The sequence below is a fragment of the Equus asinus genome, chromosome 21 (assembly GCF_041296235.1).
Source record: "Equus asinus isolate D_3611 breed Donkey chromosome 21, EquAss-T2T_v2, whole genome shotgun sequence".
NCBI classification, from domain to species: domain Eukaryota; kingdom Metazoa; phylum Chordata; class Mammalia; order Perissodactyla; family Equidae; genus Equus; species Equus asinus.
In genome coordinates, this window is record NC_091810.1 from 49,651,452 (window position 1) to 49,666,909 (window position 15,458).

The 15,458-nt window shown below is 58.1% G+C and overlaps 3 protein-coding genes and 1 long non-coding RNA gene across 9 annotated transcripts; 2 read left to right on the forward strand and 2 right to left on the reverse strand.

Annotated features, from left to right (window-relative positions):
• Positions 1-219: 219 nt before the first annotated feature.
• Positions 220-2,396, reverse strand: NDUFAF3 (NADH:ubiquinone oxidoreductase complex assembly factor 3). 3 transcript variants are annotated; one of them, XM_070493067.1, is made up of 6 exons: positions 2,210-2,396; positions 1,296-1,523; positions 1,011-1,203; positions 780-846; positions 574-674; positions 220-477 (listed from the first exon to the last, which is right to left on the reverse strand). In XM_070493067.1, the coding sequence occupies exons 2-6, from the start codon at positions 1,370-1,372 to the stop codon at positions 364-366; spliced, it is 552 nt and encodes a 183-aa protein (XP_070349168.1). In that variant the 5' UTR covers positions 1,373-1,523; positions 2,210-2,396; the 3' UTR covers positions 220-363. The 3 variants fall into 3 exon arrangements, with proteins under 3 accessions (XP_070349168.1, XP_014695861.1, XP_070349166.1); XM_014840375.3 differs by lacking the exon at positions 2,210-2,396 and adding an exon at positions 1,700-1,883; XM_070493065.1 differs by lacking the exon at positions 2,210-2,396 and having other exon boundaries at positions 1,296-1,894.
• LOC139041406 (uncharacterized) lies at positions 2,390-3,478 on the forward strand. The gene is made up of 3 exons (XR_011496481.1): positions 2,390-2,627; positions 2,928-3,065; positions 3,199-3,478. It is a non-coding gene; the product is annotated as an uncharacterized lncRNA (long non-coding RNA).
• Positions 3,479-3,767: 289 nt separating this feature from the next.
• On the forward strand, positions 3,768-7,676 carry DALRD3 (DALR anticodon binding domain containing 3). Its single transcript, XM_044754010.2, has 12 exons — positions 3,768-4,772; positions 4,854-5,149; positions 5,297-5,553; positions 5,632-5,711; positions 5,797-5,925; positions 6,295-6,365; positions 6,462-6,523; positions 6,629-6,711; positions 6,803-6,985; positions 7,061-7,174; positions 7,279-7,347; positions 7,427-7,676. The coding sequence occupies exons 1-12, from the start codon at positions 4,608-4,610 to the stop codon at positions 7,544-7,546; spliced, it is 1,629 nt and encodes a 542-aa protein (XP_044609945.2). The 5' UTR covers positions 3,768-4,607; the 3' UTR covers positions 7,547-7,676.
• On the reverse strand, positions 7,200-15,359 carry WDR6 (WD repeat domain 6). Of its 4 annotated transcripts, none has more exons than XM_014840363.3 (7): positions 15,063-15,359; positions 9,051-11,532; positions 8,864-8,947; positions 8,658-8,774; positions 8,441-8,559; positions 7,734-8,340; positions 7,200-7,591 (listed from the first exon to the last, which is right to left on the reverse strand). In XM_014840363.3, exons 1-6 carry the CDS (start codon positions 15,160-15,162, stop codon positions 7,880-7,882), a joined length of 3,363 nt encoding a protein of 1,120 aa, XP_014695849.2. In that variant the 5' UTR covers positions 15,163-15,359; the 3' UTR covers positions 7,200-7,591; positions 7,734-7,879. The 4 variants fall into 4 exon arrangements, with proteins under 4 accessions (XP_014695849.2, XP_014695850.2, XP_070349161.1 ...); XM_014840364.3 differs by having other exon boundaries at positions 7,200-7,627; XM_070493060.1 differs by having other exon boundaries at positions 7,200-7,627; positions 9,051-11,527; positions 15,058-15,350.
• Between the last annotated feature and the right edge of the window lie 99 nt (positions 15,360-15,458).

Below are 15,458 nucleotides of genomic sequence, written 5' to 3' on the forward strand. Positions count from 1 at the left end.
CACATACATGTTCTCTAACTTGAATCCCTAAAGGACTTTGTGGAGAAAGCACTGAGATCTCCTCAAATCTGCAGTTTGGAAGAGATGCATTACTGCCTCCTGGCCTCTGAGGGGCCAAACAGTCTAGATGCAAAGGTGACCTCTTGGTTTTTTCACAACCCCCAGCAAGAGCCTACTGAGCCAGCAGCCCCTGGCCAGCAACACACCTAGTACAAAACAGGAGAGCGAGATTAAATTATTAATATGCTAGCAAGCAAGGCAAGTGTTACAGTGCCAAAGAGGAGGGGCTGGTGAAAGTGGGGGGAACCCCTGCACTCTGCAAAGGGTGCCAAGGCCCTCCTGGACAGGTTAGTTCCTGGTGGTTCATCCTGCAGCTTGGGCCAGAGATGTGAGTGCTGTCCCTCCAGGTGGGATGAGAGCAGCTCCTGTCACTCGGCCTTCATGACAGAGGAAGTTGAAAGTGGCACAGGCATTGGGCTGCAAAGAGAAAGCCAGCATCAGCGGGGCTGGGGCTGGGGCTAGGCCTGGGCTAGGCCTGGGCTCCCCTCACCATTCCTAAGTCCCGGGACTTACCGTGTCCTGCACTTCCACAGCGATGCCTCGCTGCCTCATGGCTCGCAGCACTTGAGCCTGCAGCCGCTCAGTCCGGTCTCCAGTGCCCACCACGACAATCTCTAGAAAAGCATGGGTATGGCTAATTTACAGCCAGGTCTGTTGACAGGCTGAGGTAGGGGTGGCTTCCTGGGGCTCAACACCTCAGCCTTCCCCTCCTCCAATACCTATTCGGGGCTCCAGCATCCAGAAGAGAGAGAAGCTTTCTTCGGTGATGTCCTGGTGGGATCCTACCTGTGTGGGGAGGAGGCAGGTTAAACACAAATCCACGCGGCTTTCCCCACGGACCCCTTACCTGCTCACAACGGGGCAATGGGATAGCCCAGTTTGCCAGGGACAGAGTGAGAGGGCAGGCCTGTAACTGGCCCTCAGTTTCCTCATGGCAGGGAAGGGCTCACGTTCCACTGCACCACGGAGTGCGGGAGCAGCGCGCAGGGCCCGAAGACGCGATTTCCGTTGACCGTGAAGCCGCGGCTGTTGTAGCTGTCGATGTACATGGCGTGCGGGGACTCGCGCTGCAGCAGAGAGATGCGCGTCCGTTGATACAGCTCGTCATCCGCCGGTGTGAGCCGATGCCCACGCCGTGGGGCCCTGCGGAGATGTAAGGTTGGGGTCTAGGTGCGGGACCGGAAATGGCTGGCCGTGGGGGGCGAGATGTTCAGGGGCGCTGGGTATGGGCTCACCACAGCAGCTCGGCGGGCGAACAGCGCAATGCAGGTTGCGCTCGGTACAAACGGTGAAGCACGAATGCGGCAGCCATGGCGGACCGGCGCGCGGGGTGGCGGGCGCAGGGTCAGCGGGGTCGTAGCTGAGCCCAGCTCAGCACGGCTGCAGCGCCCTCTGCGTCACGGAGGGCACCGCGCAGCTCGGCCGGCCCAGCGCGGGAGAGCGAAGGAGCTGGCCGATGCCATCTGTTCAAGAAGGGCGCGTCCCCCAGCGTCGCTCCGGTGTCTGCACCTGCTACCCGCCCCGCCCTGGGCCCCCGCAGACAGTCCTGGGGCAACCGGACACCTGGTGGCGTGGCCTGACCCCCGGCTTTCAGCCATTACGCAAGGCCCCTGGGGCCTGGGGAGGGGCGGCCGCGCACCTGGTCGAGTCCTGCACACCTGGCTACGGCGTGGTGCCAGCCTCCAAGCCCCTAATCCCAAACTTTCGGGCGCCAAGTTCCGAAGGCGGGGCGCACGGCTCAAGTTTCCCTCGCTGAGCTCCGAATTACGCCCCTCTCTAACCGTCACCCGCGCGACCGTTGGCGTCGCCGCCGCGCGTCGCGCGGGGCGTAGCCGCGCGTGGATTGGCTTCTCGGGAGCGCGAGGGGGCGTGACTGGGTGTTTTCGCCTTAAAATGGTTCCAAGTCAGCGGCCAGAGCAAGCGGAAGAGGACACCGTGGTGGGGCAGTGGTAACCGTTCTGGTGTCACCGACCTGGCCGAAGCGGACCAGACATTGAACTAGACAACGGCTGGAGCATCGCCCTGTCCTCGCTCACTCTGCTCGCATCCCGAAAATCCCCCGCCCTCCGTCTTGAGCCAAATCTCGGGGGCCTACTGGCTCCAGAGTTGCTGGCGCCCGCACGGGGTTCCGGCATCTCCGCGTGCCCACCGTGTTGTGGCCTCAAGGGAACGTTGTTGCAGCGTCTGCTGTCCGCGGGGCGGGACGGGGCGGGGGGCTGGGAGGCTCGGCACAGCGGAGGACGGTCGCAATGGATTTCCGGGGGTCCCGTCGACCCCGTTTGGGCCCGTTGGGTCCCTAGCGCTCCAGAGGCTGGCAGCGTCACCGGACAAAGGGCCCCGGGTGGGGGTTGTCCCCGAGGCGGGCGCGCGGGTTTACTTCCTCTCCGGTCCCCATGGGCGCGCTTCCCTCTTGGCTGATCCCAAAGCCTGCCCTGCCACCGTCGCCGCACCAGTGGCTCTGACTGCATGGAACCAACAGGACTAATGCTACCCGGCGGATTTAATCCGGATCGGGACCCGGTCCCAGGGGAGGCCTCCACCACCCCTCCTATTGTTTGGGGGCCCAGGTGAGCGGCTCGTTCCCACTAGACTAGGTTTCACCGCCTACTCCTGGGTGCGCCACCTGGGATTGGGAATGCGGGCTTCAGATCTGGCCCCAAGGCGAAGGACCCCCTTCTCCTCCCCTACCCCCGCCCCCAACGGCTGGACAGCGGGCAACGGAATCCCAAAAGCAGCTGTTGTCTCCAGAGCATTCCAGCTGCGCTTGGATTTCGTTCCCTGCTCTTCTGCCTGAGCAGCGTCTTAGTCCAGACGGGATGGGCTAGCCCCTGACCCCCAGACATACTAATGGGTTGCTCTGGGCTCAGCCCCTCTCAGGTGCGCCCTCAGACTGGAAATAACGGGCGTAGACGTCGGAGAGCCGGGACAGTGGCCGTCTCTGGAACTCCGGGTAACATTGGTGAAGGAGGGCAGCCCCGGGGCCTCCAGATAGCGCTGCAATGGCGGTGAGTCCCACAGGGCCGCCCCAGCCCGCAGTTCGCTAAAGATAGCCCTCCACTTCCTGGGGAAAAACCACCCCAACCGTCTTCGTAGCTGAAGTCCTCAGCCTCGGCCTCCGGTCCCCAATTCTGTTAACAGCTGTCCCCGGGTCGTGCGCCTGCGTCATGGAAAGCGCTTTGGAATGACACGATCACTCCCGTTGAGTGGGCACACAAGAAGCCATCGGGAATATCGTGTCCGCCCAGTGCTCTTTCGGCGCCTCCCAGCAGGACCTTGAGGCCCTGACCCAGAAAGGGGCCTTGCCAAATTTTTCCTGCCCCTAGGATCCCCTACTTTCTGAGCTCTGGGCATTCTCACTGCTCCAGGGCAGAGATCGCGGGTTTCCCAACACTGTGCTGTATCAGGTTCAATTTCCATTAAAAAAAAAAAAAAAAGAGGAAAAGGGGATTTAAGTTATGTTGAAGTAAAAACATTCGGAAGCCCTCGTGGGACAGAGGAAAGAGCTTTCTTGATAGTAGAGGAGTGGGATGTTTCAACTGAGAGCTGTCCTTTAGCTAGGTCTTCTCATGGTCACATTGTTTAGTTGGCCCACAATGGCTCATTATTGCCTAAATCAGGAAGCAGGAGGATCCTTGTTAAAGTCCACCAGGTTAAAGAAGAAACATTAAAAGCTAGCAATTCTGGAAACCATCAAGCTGGTTCCTCAAGAATCAGGAGGAGAAAACTGGCAATTCTGTTAGAGTGAACATTTATCAGGAATAAAGACAACGCATGTCTCAAAGGAAAAATGCTTGCAAATAACCTGAAACTGCAGACCACATCTTTTTAAAGTGAGACTTTTTTTTAAGTAGGCCGTAAAAGTAGTGGCTTTAATATTAGCTGCCCTATTCTAGTGACAATTCATTTGGCACTTTTGTTTTTGGTGGCGAAGATTGGCCCTGAGCTAACAGCTGTTGCCAATCTTCCTCTTTTTTCCTCCCCAAAGCCCCAGTACATAGTTGTATATCCTAGTTGTAGGTCGTTTTAGTTCCTCTGTGTAGGATTCCGCCACAGCATGGCTTGACAAGCGGCATGTATGCTGTGCCCAGGATCCAAACAGGTGAACCCAGGACCGCAGAAGCAGAGCCCGCGAACTTAACCACTCGGTCATCCCGCCGGCCCCTCATTTGGAACTTTTGACGTTTTGATCACATGTAAAATGGGGGAAATGAGACGTTATCATATATACGGAAACGTAGGACGTCAATGAGAGAAAGAGCCCTGTCTGAGCCTCTACAGGGTCGCCAGGATTCTTTCTCTGATTGCTGATGTGGGTGACGGCGAAAGAACCCTAGGCCCAGAGCGGACCCCGAGATTTCGGGGCAGGGGAGGTGGGTCACGTGAAGGAAGCTCTGGGACTGCAAGTCCAAAGGGGCCGCCATGGTTCTCTCCGGCGCACCTGTCCACTCAGGGACCACAGCCAGATCCCCTTCCCGGCCAATCGGTCGTCCCGGAAGTCCGGCCTCCTGACATTTTGCTTCCGGTTCCGCTCGCGCCTTCCGGTCGCCATGGCGACGAGCCGCCTTGGGGTCGGAGAGACTCTGGGGGCCCTCAACGCCGCCCTGGGGCCGGGAGGCCCTGTATGGTTGAAGGAGACGCGCGCCCGCCACCTCCGTGCCCGAGATTTCCTGGCGCCGCGGCGCGCGCTACAGGCTCGCTTCGGGGATGGACAGGTGGGCCCTACTGAGGCGGGGACGTGCGGCCAGGGGTAGCTGGGAGCGCCGTGGCCCGCTCACCCTCCTGTCCTCCTGCAGGTGCCCGAGCGTGTGGTCCATGCGGTGGCCGGCCTACAGGGCCCCGGTGTGGCCCCAGTGCTGCGCTGCGCGCCGACCCCCGCGGGTCTGGCCCTCCAGCTGCAGCGGTCCGCTGTCTTCGAGCGCGTCCTCGGCGCCGTGGCCGCCTACGCCGCGCCCGCTGTGTCCGCCTCACCCGGCCCGCGCGTCATCCTGCACTGCCCGGCGCTGCGCGGCGCGCCCTGTGCACTCCGCTTGAGCCAGCTGCGCGCCGTGCTCGTGGCCGATCACCTGTCTCGAGCTCTGCACACTCACGGGTGAGCGGAGGCGCCGGGCCAGAAAGGAGAAGGCCGACCGTCCTGGGCTTACAGCCGCGCGGCCCCTGGGGACTGGCCGCTGCGGGTGGAAAGTAGAGGTGAGCCTGACCAGGCGCTCAGGCTGAGGCAGCCGCCCTCGTTTCACAGGGTGAGTGTGCGTCTAGTGCCAGCCGTGCGGGACCCGCATATGCTGACCTTCCTGCAGCAACTGCGAGTGGACTGGTCCGCTGCCTCGGAGAGAGCTGCGACCGAAGCCCTGAGGAGCAGCGCATTTGCTAAGCTTACCCCTGCCAATGACAGGGGAGCCCTGCCCCTTGGCGTCCTGGGCAGAGTGTGCTTGAAGGAGCTGGTGGAAGAACGGGGACGCACAGCTGGCTATGACCCCAATCTGGACAACTGTCTGGGTAGGACCTGGAGCCTAGCTGGGCCACAAGGCGGGGACCCCTGGACTCCCGGCTAGCGCCTGTGTTCTCTCCTTGCAGTGACTGAGGATCTGCTCTCCGTGCTGGCCGAGCTGCAGGAGGCTGTGCAGCACTCACCTGAGGACAGCTCCCTAGGCCTGGTTAGTGATCAGTTCCCCCACCCTGCAGGCTTCTGGCAAAGGTGGTGTCCTGTGTCCCCGCAGTGACTGTCCCCCTACCCCATAGGCTGCAGCTCCAGATGCTCATGCAGATAGCTGCATGGTTGTACATGTGGTGAGCTGTGAGGAGGAGTTCCAGCAACAAAAATTGGACCTGCTTTGGTGGAAGTTGGATGACCAGGCTCCTCTCAGACAGGTAGGTTAGTGAGGGTGGAGCTCCCCCTCACCAACCTCAGAGGGCCCTTGGAAACCCACCAAGGGGCCTGTTAGCTGATGGGTCCAGAAGGTGACACTTGATCTTGAGGGAGATGTTAGGCTTGGTGAGTGGGCATGTGCAGCAGGTGCAGAGGCCTGGAAGAAGGTGGGGTCTGGAGGGAGGCACATCTCAGAGAAGACTGAAGAATAGGTTGAGGAGGCTGGACTGCATTCTGAAGGGCTGAGCTTAAGGGAGGCACTAAGCCTGGTTAAAAGCTGGGGGAGTCCAGGCACTAGATTTAGGTTCCTTGAGGGATTTATTGCCAGAGGGTATCGCTAACTGGCTGAGGCCCTGCTATCTTCCTGACAGAAGCACCTGGTCTGTGGCCCAGTGAAAGTAGCTGGTGCACCCGACACCCTGACTGCCCCCGAGTACTACGAGTGAGTGAGGCTGGAACGCCACTGAACCAGGGTAGTTGAGGAGGGGGGGACTCTGCCCACTGGCCCTCCTCTCATTCTTTTCTTTTCAAAATGCAGGCTCCGGCATGCCCAGGTGTGCAAGGCCTCAGCACTGAAGCATGGCAGGGACCTGGCACAAGGTGCGCCTGGGAGGCCCTGGCTGTGCTTTGGGATAGGGGCAGGTCATTTGCACCCCTGCCCCTTGTTCCCTGTCTGCAGAGACTGACTGACCTATATTCCCTCAGACCCAGCCTGGACAGAAACCTTCGGAGTTCTTGCTGTGGCAAGCATTAAGTTTGAGATGCTCAGCACAGCCCCACAGAGTCAGGTGAGCCTTGGTGCCCCACAGGACCAGGGCTGGGGAGACAGGGTGTGTGGTGGCTGCCCTCCCTCTCTTCAGCTGTTCCGCTATTCCTCAGCTCCTCCTGGCTCTGGCCGACAGCAGCATTTCCACAAAGGGCACCAAGAGTGGCACCTTTGTCATGTATAATTGTGCTCGTCTTGCCACACTCTTTGAGGGTTACAAGCGCAACATGGAACAAGGTCTGTACCCCATTTTTCCAGCTGTGAGCAGTCTGGATTTCTCACTGCTACAGGATGAGGTGAGTGCTCCTCCTGGGTAGCTGGCACATTCAGGAGGCTTGGACTTTCCCTCCCATCACCCTTCTCCCCCACAGGGTGAGTGGTTGCTGCTCTTCAACAGTGTCCTCCCCTTCCCAGACCTGCTGAGCCAGACAGCAGCCCTGGCCTGCACAGCCCCGGGGCTCCACATCACTGCACGCACAGAGATGGTGAGGCAGAGAAGACTAGGACAGGCACTGCACACTCTATTCTTTATTCTCATCTGGGGCACAAGGGCAAAGAGATAGGCCAGTGACTCAGTCTCTGTCTCTAGGTCTGCAAGTTCCTGGTGCAGCTCAGCATGGATTTCAGCTCATACTATAACCGTGTACACATCCTAGGGGTAAGTGCACAGCAAAAGGGGTAAAGGGGTGTGCAGGGGAAGCACAGGATGAGACCAGCAGGCCTGTTCTCTCCTCCAGGAGCCTCGACCACACCTGTTTGATCAAATGTTTGCCCGTCTGCAGCTTCTGCGAGCCGTGCGTAAAGTGCTCCACACTGGCCTGGCCATGCTGGGTCTCCCTCCACTGAGCCACATCTAACGCCACAGAGGCCCCAATATCTGGGAATGTTCACAAAGTCATCAACTAGAAAAAAAATTTTTAAAAAAGAACAGGAAAAACCTACAGATTTTGTTAGAGACCTAGAGCCAAAATAAACTTTTGTTACAAAGCTTTGTCTTGTTGGGGGGGACATAATTTTGGTCTGCCCAGGCAGCACTCTACTCACCTCCAGTGCCTGCTATGAAGTCAGGAACCCGCGGCTGCCTCCTCCTCCACTCAAGGCACACTAGGCATGGGCACAGACAGTCACTCCTGCTCCACTCTGTCTGTGAGCAGGCCCCATGCCCAGCACGCCGGCCGCCGCGGGACACCTCAGTCATACCAGTTGTAAACCTCAAGCCCCTGGCCCCCAAGAGCACAGCGGTGGCCAAACTCAGGGCTCACAGGCCAACAGTCCATGTCGGCCACGTCTGGTACATGGTACACTGTACTGTTCATGAAGGTGGGCTCACCATGCCCCAGACGCCAGAAGGTCAGCCGTTGGTCGATGGAGGCTGAGACCATGAGACTTGGGCTTAAGATCTTAAGGCCCGTCACGTGGGCAGCGTGTGCACAAGGGACAGAGTATTCCTCTAGCACATGCAGCTGGGGCACCAGCTCAGCACCCCCCACAGCCTCTTCCAGCTCTGGCACCTCCACAGCAAGCACAAAGACATGGAGGGAGCCATCTTCACTGCCACTGGCCACAAGATGGCCCTCACGTGTGGGCAAGGTGTGCAAGCTGTTGACACCACAGCTGTGAGCCTGGAGGGTCAGGCAGGGGGTGCCCAGCCCTGGGGAAAGAAGATGGTTGTCAGCACCCAGCCTGCCATGTGGGTGAATGCAAAGTGGAAGGTGGGGAGGGACAGCCACGGTAGCATACTAGCTACTCACGGTAGGGAAGCCCGGGGTCCGTTGGAGGCTCCAGGGCAGTGGAGCCATGGTCCAGCACGGTGGTGAGATCCCAGAAGGCCAGGCTTCCATCGGTGGCTGCACTGCAGAGGAACAGCCTCCTGGGAGCCAGGAAAGGGCAGCTGGGTCAGTGAGGGAGATGGAAAGCAACAGAAGCCTCCACCCAAGCCATGAAGGACCATCATGCAGCCCCTCTCACCGCCGCTGGTTGGGTGCCTCATGCATAAAGGAGTGGACCTTCAGGACACACCGCTTGTGGTGGAAGGTTTCAGCTAGGAGCTGCAGCCGCCGCCCAGAGTCCTGCAAAAGAAAGAGCCTGGGGGGCGGAGGGTGGCCCAGCTCAGAAATCATTCTGAACAACTTTACATCCTTTGTCTCCTTGCCCCCTGGACCCTATGCTCTCACCTCACTGCCCCGTCACTACAGGCTGCAGCTACAAGGGGACCAAGGCCAGGCTGGTCAAGCTCACACACAGCTAGAGACATATACCTGCAGAGACAACACACAGCCATCAGGCAGAGCCTGCGAGCAGCTACACAGGGCTTGCCCTACATGACACCACCCCATGCTCCTGCCTGGCAGTGCACATCACCTGGTCTCTGGGTCCACCTTGACCATCCGGTGCCGATTGCGCTGACGGTCCCAGTACTCATCTAGCCGGTGGGACGAAAGATGCATGACATGGCAGGCGAGGCGGCTTGGGGTGCTAGGGTCTGGGGTGACCATGATGCTGAAGCAGTGTATCTCAGCCCGGCCCCCCGCGGATACCACATAGGCGGTCAGGCCTGGCCGAGGATCCTGAGGGCCACCTGGGGTGCCAATGCCCCACACAGCCACTGCACGCACCGAGGAGATATGGTTACAAACAGCTGTAAGCGCATGGGCTGAGCCTGTGGCTGTGGGGAATGCCAGGACACAGACAGTAGTGTCCTCACTGCATGTGATCACGATGTCAATCAGGCCGGACCCCTCACTGCTGGGATCAAGGTGGTCAGGCTGCATGAAGTTGGGCACCCCAAATTCAGGCCCCAGGGTGATGGTGCCCACACGCTTTACACAAGTGATCTCACGGCCATGCAGGCTCTCCCGGAGAATCACGTGTGGCCGGGTGCAGCCACCCAGAGCCCGGTACAGCATGACATCCCCATCCTTGAGGTAAGCGAAGGCCATAGCCGCCTCGGTATCAGAGAAGGCCCAGGAGCGATGCCCTCCACCACAGTTGATGATGTGCAGCTTCTCGTGCGACCGGGGGCTCCACACCACAAACTCATTGGCGTGAAAACCCAGGATGACCATGCTCCCATCAGCCACCATGCGGAGCCCAGCCAACCAGTTCATGCCTCGACAGGACTTCTGCCTTAGGACTGGCTGGAGTTGGCCGCCTCGCACAAAGAGCTGGTAGTAGGCGCCGTCGCGCCCTGTGGTGTACACATAGCCTCCATGGCAGGTGACTGAAGTCACACCCTGCTTCCCATGCAGAGAAGGGAGGGTGGACACAGGGCCCCACTCGGCCAAGGCATTCTCACCCCCACCACTGCCACTACCCGCTCCAAGTGCTCCAGTACCAGCCCCAGCCTTGCCTCCAACCCCAAGATCCTTGAGCAGACCTGGTCTGGAGGGGAACAGCAACACTGAGCCCCGGCGGTCCCCGCACACCAGGAAGTCACCTGGGGGTAGGAAGGCACTGCATGTGTGCCATCTCTGCTTGCTTGGAGGTAGCAGGTACCGGCAACGTTCCTTGACAAAGATGGCCTTGCCAGAGGGCGCAGCTGAGATCTCTAGGCAAGCCACCACGCCGCCAGGGCCTGATGCCAGCAACAGGAGCTCCTCATAGCCACGCAGGGCCCAGCTCAGGCTGTACACCTTCCCATGGAACAGGGTCAGGTCCACAGCTGCAGTTGGAGTGTTGATGGGGACAACCTTGACACGACCCTCCCCATTGGCCATGGCACACAGTCCGAAGCCCTCAGGACCAGGGGCTGCCTCCAGGAGGCAGTAAGACTGGAAGCGCTTGTCCTCCAGCAGCTGCTCCCAGCACTTGACCTCAAGGTCATAGAGGTACAGGGCCCCTGCATCAGTCACTGCCAGTAGTCGCCATGAGCCAGCCAGCGTCACAGCCTTGAGGGCACCTGGCCTGCTACGGGACTTGAAGCAGAGAGCTGAGACTCCTGAACCTGGGTACCCACGCCCTACCAGGTGCCATAGCCGGATGCCTGAGTCGTCGCCTCCAGTGATCACCCAGGCCTGCCTCTCATGAGCAGCTATGGCCCGGATCCCACGGCCCTGGTGGCCCCGAAAGGCCTGGAGGATCTCACCTTCATGGCTCCATACCAAGCAGACACAGTCCTCTCCTGCACTGATAAGGTAATCCTCTAGGAGCTTGACCTGCCATACACGTGCACTGTGCCCAAAGCAGTGCCCAATATTTTGTACCCGACCCCCAGGCACCCGCAGGTCACCCACCTTCCAGATGCGAACACTTCGGTCTTCTGAAGCCGTGGCCAGTAAGCCCTTGCTTTCCAGGTACGACATGCTGAAGATGACACCCACATGCCCACTGACCCGTCGGTCAGGGGCCACGGGCTTATTGTCTATTAAGGCAGCTGCTGGGTACCAGACCAGGAGCTGATTGGAAATGGCACCCGCCACTATGGTCAGCTCCTTCCAGGTGTCTCCAATCAAACAGGCTGAGGAGAGAGTGCACCTGTCCGTGCAGGGCACCTCCTGCAGGATGCAGCCTACCACGGGGTCATACAGCACCACTGAATTATGGCCCAGGGCCAAGGCCATGTTCCCCTCAAGCCAACGTGCATCCCAAATCCAGTCAGACATGTTCCACAGGCCAGAGCGCCAGAGTTCCCGGAAGCAGCCCTGTCCCCAGCTAACTTTCACAACCCGGAGTCCCTTGCTCCCAAACACAGCCACCATGGCCTCCGAGTCAAGGTCTCCGTTGGGTTCTGGTCGTACCCGGAACCCATGGATAAGATAGTGGCCAAGCAGGTTCTGCACTCGTTTCATCATCCGCAGATGTCCACCAAAATCCAAGGTGTACACCAGGACATCCGGCCCCTCACCTAGACAGAGGCAAAGAGCCACATCAGAACCCCTCACCCAACTCTGATGGAGTCATGAAGAAGAGACATGGGGCAGGGAAAATTCTCAGCATGTAGCCCATGAATGTATTAGGATACACAATCCTGCAGGCTTGAACCTTAGAAAGTCCTTGGTGTCAGCTTCAGCTGGACTTTCAGTACTGACTTTCTGATCCCCTCATCAGTCACTCCTGACATTCAGTTCAACCACAAATTCCTCAAACTCACAGTCTCCTCTGCACCCCACATAACTTCTCATGCCTCAGACAGCAACCCTCTCAGCTATACTCCCCAAATCCTCAGCCTCATCTACTTCTACTTGCATCCTTCCCACTCCGCTCTCCCCCAGGGGAAAGGCTGTCCCGCTAAAGCATTCCTTCCACCTTGGGGCGATGGCAGAGCTCCTCCTGATTTCTAGGAGCTTCTTCCCTGTTATCTCAGAAGATGTGAGCATGTTCAATATTGATGGGGAGAACTGGGAGAGCTGGCCCACACTTTGGCAGCAGAGGCTCCTGTAACCCTCAGCTTCCACCTGGCTGCCCTTCAGGCAACTCCCACTCTACTAGCTCGCCCTCAAGTTTTCTCAATGCTCCTCATCCAATGACCATTACCACCCTCTGCCCACCCCCTAGCCCCAAACTGGGAAGCCCACAGCTTACTCCTTTTAACTTCCCACATTTTCTCTGGCTCCAAATTCTGTGGATTTCATTTTCTAGAGAATTTGTAAATCCTCCCCACCAGTTACTTTGATCCAGGACATCACCTCTTAACCTGAGATGACAATAACAGTCCCTCATGCCGTTCCTAGCCTGCAATCTCCATCTTTCAACATTCAGTAAACATTTATTAAGCATCGATTATAAACTAGACAATGCACTATATGCTGGAGTAGTGGGTAAGAAAATCACAGACCCTCCTGGATTAGGCTGACACTAAACAATATCACACAAGTAAATTACATTATTATAATTTTGGTAAGTTCTGGGAAAGAATTATATAGATTGCTTTAAGAATATAATAGGGGTAGGGGCTGGCCTGGTGGTGCAGATTCCACTTTGGCAGCCCGGGGTTCGCCAGTTTGGATCCCAGGTGCAGACATGGCACCGCTTGGTATGCCATGCTGTGGTAGGCGTCCCACATATAAAGTAGAGGAAGATGGGCACAGATGTCAGCTCAGGGCCAATCTTCCTCAGCAAAAAGAGGAGGATTGGCAGCCGATGTTACCTCAGGGCTAATCTTCCTCAAAAAAAAAAGGAATACAATAGGGGAGCTGGCCCCGTGGCTGTGGTTAATTTCACGTGCTCCACTTCAGCGGCCCAGGGTTTCGCTGGTTCAGATCCTGGGCATGGACACGGCACTGCTCACCAGGCCACGCTGAGGCGGTGTCCCACGTGCCACAACTAGAAGGACCCACAACTAAAATGTACAACTATGTGCTGGGAGGATTTGGGAAGAAAAAAAGCAGAAAAAAACCCCGAAAGAATATAATAGGAAAGTCTACTCCAATGGTTGTCAACAGGGTGGCAATTTTCCCCCCAGAAGTCATTTGGCAATGTCTAGAGACACTGTGGATGCAAGGGATGCTGCTAAACACTCTACAGTGCACAAACAAACCCTTACACAAGGAATGGTCTGATCTGAAATGTCAACAGTGCCAAGACTGAGAAATGCTGGTCTAATCTAACCAGACCGGATTAGTGTCAGGGGAGGCTACCTTGAGGACATAACATTTAGGCTGAGGGATCAAGGATGAGAGCAGCGGCTAGCCAAAGAAAGAGCAGGCAGGGGAGAGAGGAGGTGAAACTGTCTTGGCAAAGGAAACAGCAAGTTTGACGGCCCTGAGGTAGGCAAGAGGTTTGGGTAGTGTGGGTGGAATAGGAGATGAAGGGCTCAAGGATGAGCTAGAGAGACTGCTACTGAGGAGGTCAGGGAGACATAGTTGCGTGGCCTCAAATAATGGCAATAAAGGTAGAGAAATAGACAGATGCCACATGTAAGAAGTCAAAATCAACCAGACTGACTTGGGGAGTGAGGTAGACTCTTGGGCTTGGGCACCTGAGTGGCTGGTGTTCCCCCTGCTGAACTGGAGTACCTAGCAGGCGTATTTCAGTTTGTAGGCACCTGCGTGCTTGGGCCTGGAACTCAAAAGAGAACAGAGCTGAGAATTCAGATTATAGGTGCACATGGATGGAATATGAAAATTGTAGCAACATAAAAGTCACTTTGGAAGTCACAGGAATAGATGAATTCACTTGAAGAGCTTTCTAACCTGCATTTCCCAAGTCATTCACCTGCTTAAAACACTTCACTGGGGCCTCCTCACTGCCCTTAAGAATAAAGTCAGATCTAAGCCTAAAACCATCTGGCCTCTGCTCATTTCTCCAGCCTCTTCTCCTTCCAGACCCTACCTCTGCTCCAGCCTCAAAAGAATTCCCTCTTTCCCCCAAAGTGACAAATTCACTCAGTCTCAAGGCCTTTGACATTCTTACCCTCTGCCAGGAACTCGCCCCTTTCTTCTCCTAGTTCACTCTTGTGGTTCTTCAGGTTTCTGCCTAGCTATCCCCTCCTCCAGGAGCCTAAGGAGTTTAGCTTATAGTAGGTCCCCACTCCCCACATCCCAGAGTCCCTACACCAGATCAAAATTGGCCCATGCCTCCCCACCTCCACCCCCACTACACACACATCCGCCCGTTAGGATTGGTAGCAGCTCACTCAAGGCTTGACAGCCAATGCCCTGCCTCGGAACCCTTCCTTATAAAACTCAGCAGCACCATCACTAGTCACTAGTAGCTTCCAGTCAGGCTTCACTGCCCCCCAGGGCTCTGCTGCCTCAGGTCCCAGGGCTTCGCTTCTCGACTCGGCCTCCTCGGAGGGGCATCGACATCGGATTTCCTGGACCCCAACCATCTCAGGAGGGGCCTCAGCCTCTGCCTCCTCGAGCACTGGCCTACTCAGAAAGATCTCATCCTCGGCTTCCCGCTACCCCATCCTCGTCTGTGGACTTTCATCCTCACCTTCCAGGGAAGAGCCTCACCAGCCCCAGAAGCATCACTCCTGCCTTTCCCAGCCGGCCCTCCCCAGAAAGGCCACACCCTGGACCCGCCCACTCGGGGGTGGGGGGAGGGAGCTTCGTCCCCGACCTCCCCGTCCCCGTATCCTCCGCAAGGCCAAAACCCAACCCACTTCACCGAAGGGGCCGCACACCTCCCTCCTTCCCCTTCTCCCGCCTCCGAAACCGCCGTATTTTCCCCGCACCTTTCCGCGCCCCCACCCGCTCTTTCCACATCAGCTGCAGTTTATGAAGGGCCGCGGCAGCCACATCAGTTTTTTGTCTCCCGGGCTCCTCCAGCCGGGCCTCATTCCCGCCGCCTCCCGGGCTCCCGCCCACCTCCGGCCGGGCCTCAGCCCGCCGCCCGCCCTCCTCCTCGGGGCATCCCTTTGTTCTTACGGCCCCGCCCCAGGCGAGCGCTCAGTTTCTTCTCTGCTAGCGCGCGCCTCAACCCAAACCTCACCCGCCAACAGCCGGTCCCCCACGCACTCCAGACCCGTGACCGGGAGGAGTATGAGCTCCGAGGTTGCCCGCGGCCAAACGTAATCCTCGTGAGCGTCCATGTCGATCCTCGAGCCGCCGCAGCTGCTAGAGCCAAGAGGTGAGCAGAGCTCTCGCGAGACAAGCCTTCCTTGCGCGCCCCGCCGCCGAGCTACAGCGCCCTTAGCAACAGGTAGCAGAACCCAGGGTCGCCCACTGCTGATGTCCAATGACGACCCTTCGCCCCGCGCAGTCCAGCCCGTGATTGGCGAGGCCGCCATCGCCCCGCCCCCTCACGTGACTCTCGCAGCCTGCTCCTGGCGGCGGCCCGCTCTGCCTGGCCCAGTTTATCTCCCGCCAACCTGGAGCTTTCCGGCCC